The following is a 9,055-nucleotide window of genomic DNA, read 5'->3' as shown; positions in this document are numbered from 1 at the left end:
CCTGAACCTCATGACGCCTCTAGACCTAACTACCAACTTTCAAGAAGTCTAAGCCACAGCGAAACACGTTAAACGACACCACAGGGATGTAATCCACAAGATCAGACTGTGGGAAAGTCTACAGGACACACAGCCTAATTTCAGAAACAAAATCTGCGAGGAAAAGACTGAGGAGAAACTGAGGAAGTGAAACCATGTGCACGAGCAGTGGTCCAGCCGCTGAGAGCAAAGTGCCCGCGAGAATCCCTGGGGGACAGAGGCCTCCTGATAGGCCTTCCCGCCCAGCTGTGGCTGTGACCTTGGCCAGCCCTGCAGCTCTCTTGCTCTCTTCTCACACCACTGTGTTAATCTGGACAGAATCCCTCAGCTCCCTTCGAAGCTCTGACACGCAGATTTGCTGGAAATCCTGCGGGACATGCTGCTTCCCACTGGCTTGTTAAAGAAACTCTGTCCGCCAAGCCCTCGCTGGCCTGGCCAGGCCGCTCCCCGAGGTGGAGGGCAGTGCCCTCGCTGCCACCTGGCACCAGGGAAGGCATGGGTCCTTGGAGGACACACCGGACAGCACTCGGGCATCTCCAGGAGCGTGGGTATCCCGATCTGGCTAACCAGGAACAGCCTCGAGCCCGTTCCTTCTCACTCACGGCGGCAGCGTCTGCAGGTTAGCGCCTGCAGTGTGCAGACCCCGCCACTACCCAGCCTGGCGAGTCCCGACAACCGCCTCACGGGGCCCTTCACGGGGGGTGCTTATCCTGCTCATCAGGGCTCGCCCGTCGCCACGAGCACTAGGACAAGGAGGCACAAAGCAGCGCAGACCGTACCACGTCCAAGGTGAGGTGCGGGGCCCTGGCCCGAGAGGAAGGGGGACAGGCTGGGTGAGGGGGCCGTCAGTCTGGGAACCTATGGTCCTGGCCAGGCCTCTGGTGGACGCACATGTGGTCCCCACCCAGGCTTCCCACCGGAGGCTGAAGGAAGGACAGAGCTCGCACTCAACCAAATGAAGGGGGGGGGGACCGGCCCTAAGGTCATCAACTCAGACACTTGACCCCTGGCACACAGACGACATCTGCCCCGGGGCTGCCTCCTGAGAAGTGTCGGCACCTGGGAAGGCCTGACCATTGTGAGAATTCACCCCCATTGGCAAAGAACAGCAGCGCCGCCACCGAGCCGCGTCCCTGCCACTTCAACACGTCCATACACTTCAGAAGCTGAAGGTCGGGAGATCCCGCCAAAAGCCTCTCTAGGGCCTGCGTCTTACCAGTGAAAACACTCCTGCGGCAGCCAGACTGCAGAGCCCAGAACGGATGTGAGCAGCTCCCAAGCGGGCTGCACACAGGAGCCCACACCGGATGCAGCAGAGCGAGGGTCCGGGGACTTTTCATGCACCAGCTCCCCACTGTGACCCTGCAGAGCATCCGGGACTGGAACCTGGGGCTAGACCCCCAGCAGGACTGCCCTGCCCAGCAAAAGCCAGGACGGGGTTGGAGCACAGCTGCCACGGACACCTCCTCAGCTTGAAGCAATGGCCAGGGGTTTAGCCATCACCCGTTTCTGGCAATTCTAACAACACACGGGAGGGCTCTTATTCTGTTTTTAAGGTGCTCTGGCAAAAATCGGGCAATGACAGAGGACACTCCACAATGAAAGGCTGGAGACAGGAGAACAGATGCCTGTTTGTCCCGTTCCTTGGGCCTGTGTGCGCGGCCCCGCCCAAGCGGCCCCAGGCTGTGGGTCAGATCTAAGACGCACTTGAGCTTAAGAGCTCTGCTTCCCTCCCCCAACTCTGCCTGCAAACACCTCCACCCACTTCAACAAGACGCAGATTTCTCAAAGCCCAGAATGAACGACCTCTGCGGCCACAGGTGTGCCAGGCAGCAGGCTTCACATGGGCACCGGAGTCCCGAGCGGGGCACTGGTCTCTACAGAGTGCCGTGGCAGTGGCCCCAGCGGCCTGCACCGCCGAGCCGAAAGCAGCGCCACGTGCCGGGGTCTGCGCCCTCCTGCCTCACAGGCCGGGCCCCACCCTGACTCAGTGCCTCTCCGAGAGCCACCGTGATCCCGAGAAGTCACCGGAGCACGTATCTGCGACAAGGAATCGATCGCAGCCAGGCAGCCTAATCAACAACCAGACTTCATTCTGCGGGGCTGATGGCGGACAGCCCGCCATCAGTCTTCCTGCTGTCCCCGAGTCACCGCCACCTCATCAGTCAGCCTCGCGGGACACAGACAGCCCCTCACCCCGCTGTTCACGGAAGGACTTGAAGCCGCCAGGAGCTGAGACCACGTCAACACCAGTGCAGGTTTCTGGGCCCCGCACCTCTTTACACTCATTTCTTTGTTTTTTGTTTTCAGTGAATGGTAACACTCTTTTTTTTTTTTTTCATTTTAAATATATTTACGTATTTGGCTGCGCTGGGTCTTAGTTGCGGCAGGTGGGATCTTCGTTGCCCCATGTGGGATCTTTACTTGTGGCATGTGGGATCTAGTTTCCCGACCAGGGATCGAACCCAGGCCCCCCTGCATTGGGAGCGAGGAGTCTTAGCCGCTGGACCACCAGGGAAGTCCTTATGCGCATTTCTCAAAAACAAGCTTAGACAAGCCCCGATATTTAATAATGCTAAAGGTGGGGTTTTCCTATCAATAGTATAAGTAGATTCACAAAACTCTGAAACTCAGGGCTGCGTCTTTTATCAACCACAGCAAATGTGGTGTTTTTTTTGTTTTTTTATTTTAAGCGGTACGCGGGCCTCTCACTGTTGTGGCCTTTCCCGTTGCGGAGCGCAGGCTCTGGACACGCAGGCTCAGCGGCCATGGCTCACGGGCCCAGCCGCTCCGCGGCATGTGGGATCTTCCCGGACCGGGGCACGAACCCGTGTCCCCTGCATCGGCAGGCGGACTCTCAACCACTGCGCCACCAGGGAAGCCCCAGCAAATGTGTTTGACTCTTCAGCCCTGCTGCATGGTTCTGAGAAACCCCAAGTCAGTGCCTAGGATCGGGAAGGTCTGAGCCGACTGTCCCGGCAAACTGCCCTGCAGCCTCTGGTCTCCAGCCCCCAGGCAGGAGAGAGGCAGCATCCTCGCTCTTAGAGGTGCAGGCTGAGTAGTGACAGTGAGGGGCCACTGGAGTGACAGGAGAGAGCTGGAGGCCAAAGAAAATAAACCGGACCTGATGGCCTGGGAGCAGGCGGGAATCCCTGAGGTTTGTTTCCCTGTTGAGTGCTTCCTTGTCCAAAATCCGCTCTCGTTTTCACAGTATCTAAGCTACACGGGTACACGTTGAACAGAGCTAATCCCATTAGGCTTTACACCAGCAAGACCTCTCGGGAGGATGAACACCAAAGTAGACAGGTGGAGCTGCCCACACCCCGAGGATGATATTCCACATGGAACCCCCGGCTCAGGGACACGGACAAGCCCGCCCACATAACCCGCCACCTGCGGCCACGGGCAGTGGCAGATGGAGCTGAGCTGTGAGCACAAAAGGCCCCATCCGCCGTCCTGGTCTTTTTTTTTTAATTTAATTTTTGGCCACATTGGGTCTTCGTTGCTGCACGCGAGCTTCTCTAGTTGCGGCGAGCGGGGGCTACTCTTTGTTGCAGTGCGTAGGCTTCTCACTGCAGTGGCTTCTCGTTGTGCAGCACGTGCTCTAGGCGCATGGCGTTCAGTAGTTGCAGCGCATGGGCTCAGCAGTTGTGGCTCATGGGCTCTAGAGCACAGGCTCAGTAGTTGTGGCGTATTGGCTTAGTTGCTCCACGGCATGTGGGATCTTCCTGGATCAGGGCTCGAACCCGTGGTCCCCTGCATCGGCAGGCGGATTCTTAACCACTGCGCCACCAGGTAAGTCCCCCTCCTGGTGTTTATACACGTCTACAAACCCAAAGTGTGCAGAGAACTCTATCCCTTTAAGGAAACCTTGTGGTGGGTTTTTCAGTGGAATGTGGTTATGTTTATCTGCTTATGCTCTGATTCCTGAGGAGCTGATACAGTAAAGTTTTCATTAAACAAATAACCACGGAGGTGGTAAGTGCTACACTGAACAGTAGCGCAGGCTAGGCCAGGACGGGGGCCGAGATGCAGAGACTGAGCCTGCAGGGGCCCAGGGCGGCGGAGGTGGGTGGGGAGAAGGCAGCGGTGGGAGAGGCCAGCAGGGGCCGGGGCTCCTCCTGGGCAAGGCAGCCGCACGCCCTGCTCTCTCTTTACCCTCCTGGGTCTGCGCCTTGCGGAAGGAAAGGCCTGCTCAGTCTGCAGGCCAGCAGCCTGCCTGCAGCCCTGCCTCGCCCGCCAGGCACTCACGTGGATCAGGAACGAGGAACTCAGGAAGCTGGGACTGGAGCCGGCTGGTCAGCCACTGCAGCTCAGCCTGTCTGGGTCCCTGATCTAAGCTCAGGGTGGGGCACCCCTCAGTCCTCCTGTCTTTGTGGTGCCCTGCAGGGAGGCCCTCCGAGTGCATGAAGCATTGGGGGGAGGGCAATTTGCATTCCTTGGAGGCCCCAGGGCACTGCTGCACTCCCGCTGCACAAGCCCAGACAGTCATAAAACCTCCCCGGGACTAGGGGACGAGCTGGCTGTCCCCACTTGCCCTTAGCAGTCACTCCCGACAGCCTCAGGGACCCCCTTTCTCCCCCCCCCCCCCCCGCGCCCCAGTCAGCTCAGTCAGAGCGCCCTCAGGAAGCCATGTGTGCCGGGCCGGACCGACCCCTTTGGAGAGTCACTGGGACTTGTGTTAAGAGGCAGACAGCCCTCTGTAGACCCCACTGTCTAAATCCCGAGGCCCTGCAGCTGAAAAACAAACAGCAGGATGGGGGCGGAGCTGCGGTAGTGGGCGGAGGAGGGGGCCGGCTGGCTGGGCAGGGTCTGAACGGGCTGCCCTGGCTCTACTGTTCGGCTCGCCGGTCTGTCCACAGCCCTCACGCCGGGGTTAAGCTACGTTCCCCTCTAAACCCAATAGCATCACCTGCCCGCTCACAGGCTCCCCAGCTTCCCTGACGCGGGTCTGCACGCAGCACCCTTGCAAACAGGAGGAGAAAGGGTCCCTGCTTCTCCCTGCTTTGCGTTGCTGGGACTGGGCTCAGTGCCCACCCTGCGCCAGGCTCAGCGCTCCCTCAATAGAGGACAAGACGGAAGGTCAGGGAGGTGAGGGGCTCGCCCAGGACCAGCCTGTCTGTAGCAGCTCGTCCTCTCACTCTGACCTGGCACCAGCACCGATGTGGATCAAGGCTCCAGGCGTGACGTGAGGACGGGCCGGAGACGATCTATCTAGAACTGCCTCTTTCTGGTGGAGACAGAGGAGGCCGACTTCAGTGAACGATGGATTCTGCAGACCAGGGACCCCAGGCCTCAGGCACCCCTCGGGAGGAAATTCACCCTGGAATAAAGTGACTAAACAACAAGCTCTGTGCTGCGGGCCGAGCCTGGGCACCTCTCCAGAGACCTCACTCTGCGGCCCTGCTGCGCAGAGGTCTCCAAGCCACTCCTCTCCTGGGGCTGCAGACCTGCAAGACAGCAGCCAGCAAGGAGCCCCGCCCCCACAGGAGCCCACCCCCACCCGGAGCCCCGGCCCCACCTGGAGCCCAGCCCCCATCTGAAGTCCAGCGCCCACAGGAGCCCAGCCCAGGTGCTTCCTGGGCTCTCCCACTTTGCATTTCCATGCTGTATAGGTTACAGCGTGAGTCAGTGACAGAGTAGGGTCTCGTTCAAGCCCTGTGCTTCCTGGCAGCCCCACGGGGATGTGTCACTTCGGCAGCCTCTCCGTGCAGTCAGCCCATCACCACCTCACCTTCACCACCTGCCTTCACCTGACCCGGGCACCTGTCCCCACCAGTACATGGGACACGGAGGCTGGGATGGGGCTGCTGCACAGCAGCTCACCACGTGCCGGGGGCAGGGGCAGCGTCTGGCCAGGTCTCTCCTCTCCTTCTGCACTCTGCTCTGCAGTGCCCGCTCTGCCCCACCTCGTATCCACTCGGCCTCCCTCCCCCGCTGACCAAACGGCAGTGCTGGGAAAGAACCACCTGCTGAAAAGAGGGACCAGTGGGGAGACTGACACGGAGCCCCCAGCTGGGCCATCCACTTGGGACCTTGAAAGCCAGCAGTCAGCTGAATAACAGCCCCAAGACATCCACGTGCTCACCCCCGTGGATGTGCCACCTCACATGGCAAAGGGGACTCTGCAGCTGTAATGAAATCAAGGATCTGGAGATGGTGCGGTTGCCCTGGACACTGGGTGGGCCCGACATGGTCACAGGGTCCTTATGTAGAGGGAGATCTGGCCACAGAAGAGGCAGCGGTCACGAGAATACAGAAGCAGAGGTGGGGGTGATGGAGCCACAAGGCAGGGCACACAGGCGCCTGCAGCAGCTGGAAGAGGCAGGAGCAGATTCTGCCCCGCAGCCTCCGGACAGAATCAGGCCTGCAGCGCCTGGCCCTTAGCCCTGCGAGCCTCATCTTGGACTTGGCCTTCCATAACTGAGAGTGCACACTTGTGCTGTGTGAAGCCCCAGTGGGGACCCTCTGCTCCAGCAGTAACAGGAAACTTGCCGCTGGGACTCTGCACCCCAGAGAAGGGACCTAGCCCGGGAAGGCCCAGAGCCCGCGATGCCGAGAGCCCGGTCCCGACTCACCAGCTGAGCGCTGAACTCGGGCAGCATCACGCAGGTGGCGCCCACCCAGAGTGGACAAAGCAGCTTGTTGACCACGCCGTGGACATGGTGCAGCGGGAGGACGTGGAGGATCACGTCGTCCTTCGTCCAGGCCCATTTGCGGACCAGCCCCGTCACCTGGAGGACGGCAGCACAGCCTCAGAATAGGACGGCGCACACAGCCGGCCGCCCCGGCCGAGAAGGCGGGAGGAGACGGCCGCTGCCCCTGTTAACCCCCCGGCACCTGGGCACTGCACACCCCTACACAGCCAGTGGGGCTGCTGGTCACACGCCCCGGGGGTGGGATGGTGAGAGCTGTGACTGGCCCTACAGAATGAACAGAAGGCCGCCTGCCGTGACTGCTGCTGGGACTGGCCTGCTGGGACACAGCAGACACCTCCCGACTGTGGCGGCCCCAGGAGCACTCACCACGGCCCTGATGTTCTGATGGGTGCTCAGGACGCCCTTGGGTCTCCCCGTGGTCCCGCTGGTGTAGATGATCATGGCGCCCCGGTCTCTCCAGTCCCACTCTGGCAGCCGGCCTTCCCCGGGGTCCTCGGCTGCCCCGTGGTAGACTGCGGGCGGGAGAGGCAGGAGTGGAACCCCCAGCTTCTGGACCACGGGGCTCAGGAGCTCCACGTGCTCCGGGCCGGCGAGGACCACGGAGCTGCGCGAGTCCTGGATGAAATACTCCAGCTGGGTCTGGGGGTGCTTCCTGCAGAGGGGGACGGCGATGCCGCCGCTCATCCACGTGGCCCACTGCGCCACCACGAAGGAGACGTCATTGCCGCACAGGAGGGAGACCCTCTCCTCTCGGAGGTCCCCGTCGGCACACCCACGGAGCCGGCAGATCTCCCGGGATAGGCAGAGGCTGCGGGAGTAGAGGTCCTTGTACGTGTGGCTGCCGTGCTGGTCAATGAGGGCGATCCTGTCCCCGAAGCCCAGGGCGCGGTGGAAGCCCAGCGCGCTGCTGTTGGAGCGCGCGGCCAGGGCCGTGTGCAGGGCGCCGCGTCCTCTGCACCTCCAGGGGGCTGGCCACCAACATGGCCCAGGCCAGGCCCAGGCCAGGCGCCGGAGGGACATCACCACGTGGGACAGCGTCGCAGCAGCAGACGCCAGCTGCCGGTACCTGGCAGGAAGAGAGGGCACTGCGGTCACTGCCCTGTCCTGCCAGACCCCCACGGCGGCCTCACTTCCAATCACGGGGGGACATCCCGAGACCGGAAACGCTAACGATCTCACAACACACACTTTTGGAACTTAAATGACCAAAGTTTCAGAGTTTTCTTCAATCTCGTTGCTTTAAAGGTTTTAAAAACATGCAAGATTCTAAAACAATGAACTAAACTAGGCGAAGCCAAGGAGAAACAAACAGAACTCAATGCACTTCGGGTAAATTCTGAATAACGGTTTTCAAAAACCTGAACCCGGAGAGGTATGAGCCGAGAGAAGTAAGTACCAAGGGCCCTTGGACAGCACGGTGTGCACGACGCGGCTCCACTTACGCGCGGGCTGTTTCCACTAATCTGCACTGCGGCGCTTACACGAGTGTGATACGGAGGGCGGGGATGTGCAGGAAGGGCCGGCTGTGAAGTTACTCGGATTTTCGGCTGTGGGGTTGCCCCTAACGCCCATCCGACCCCCGCCTGGTTCAAGGGTCGACTGTGTTCCCTCCCCGCCAGCAGCGGGGCCTGGAGATTCCAGCAAGCAGAGCACGGACACTGGGCTCGCTTCTGCTCTGGAACATGTGCCAAGCCATGGACTCTTAGGAACTTGTCTAAAATAGAGCAAAGACTCAAATAGGGCAGGTTCACATGTCTGCAAAGCGTCACTCTGTTTTTTAAGCTAAAACATAACTCTTCCCTCTCTTCCCCACAGCCTAACTACTAAACAATGACCAAAACAGTCCGCCAGAAGGAGGGCTCCCCAGGAAGGCCGTGAGCCACGACACGCACCTGGAATTCTCCAACGTGCTCAAGAGGAGGAGGCCTGGGAAAGGGTGGCCGGGCGCACCCTCTCCCCGCTGCCGCCCCTCCACTCGAGAGGTCAGGAGCCCTCCTGACCCCCAGGACCACGGAAGACGGTTCCTTCCCAGCGCCAGGGCGGCCAGCAAGGTCCACGGGCCACCACCTGCCCTGGCTCGGCGTCCCCACTGCCGTGCTCTCCCCACTGTAGCCTCTGCCGCCTCTGCTCCGCCTGGGCGCTCTCAGCCAGAGCAGCGTCCCTGACGGGGAGCTGATGGATGGACCAGCTCTCCCGGTTGTTCCTGAAGGATTTTTAATGAGTATTATTTGGTAACACACTTAATATATTACAGTGTGTTTTCACCTTCGATCACCCTGTTCAATAAGCAAGGCAAGCACTGTTAACCCTATCTCACCCACGAGAAAATTCAAAGTCCCTCCTCCTAAATCACAGCC

At 60.4% G+C, this 9,055-nt stretch overlaps 1 protein-coding gene across 1 annotated transcript in view; it reads right to left on the bottom strand.

Annotated features, from left to right (window-relative positions):
* The window catches only part of ACSF3 (acyl-CoA synthetase family member 3), a 52,250-nt gene extending 43,621 nt beyond the window's left edge, over positions 1-8,629 (bottom strand). Inside the window, exons 1-3 of the mRNA XM_007468444.1 lie at positions 8,591-8,629; positions 7,065-7,764; positions 6,618-6,773 (exon numbers count right to left, since the gene is read on the bottom strand). Of these exons, the coding sequence (XP_007468506.1) occupies positions 6,618-6,773; positions 7,065-7,718 (810 nt within the window). The 5' untranslated portion in view covers positions 7,719-7,764; positions 8,591-8,629. The remainder of the gene's footprint in view (positions 1-6,617; positions 6,774-7,064; positions 7,765-8,590) is intronic.
* Between the last annotated feature and the right edge of the window lie 426 nt (positions 8,630-9,055).

Source organism: Lipotes vexillifer, unplaced genomic scaffold (genome assembly GCF_000442215.2).
Source record: "Lipotes vexillifer unplaced genomic scaffold, Lipotes_vexillifer_v1.1 scaffold23, whole genome shotgun sequence".
NCBI lineage: Eukaryota > Metazoa > Chordata > Mammalia > Artiodactyla > Lipotidae > Lipotes > Lipotes vexillifer.
Note: the sequence above shows the minus strand (reverse complement) of the source record. Positions and strands in the feature narration are given on the sequence as shown.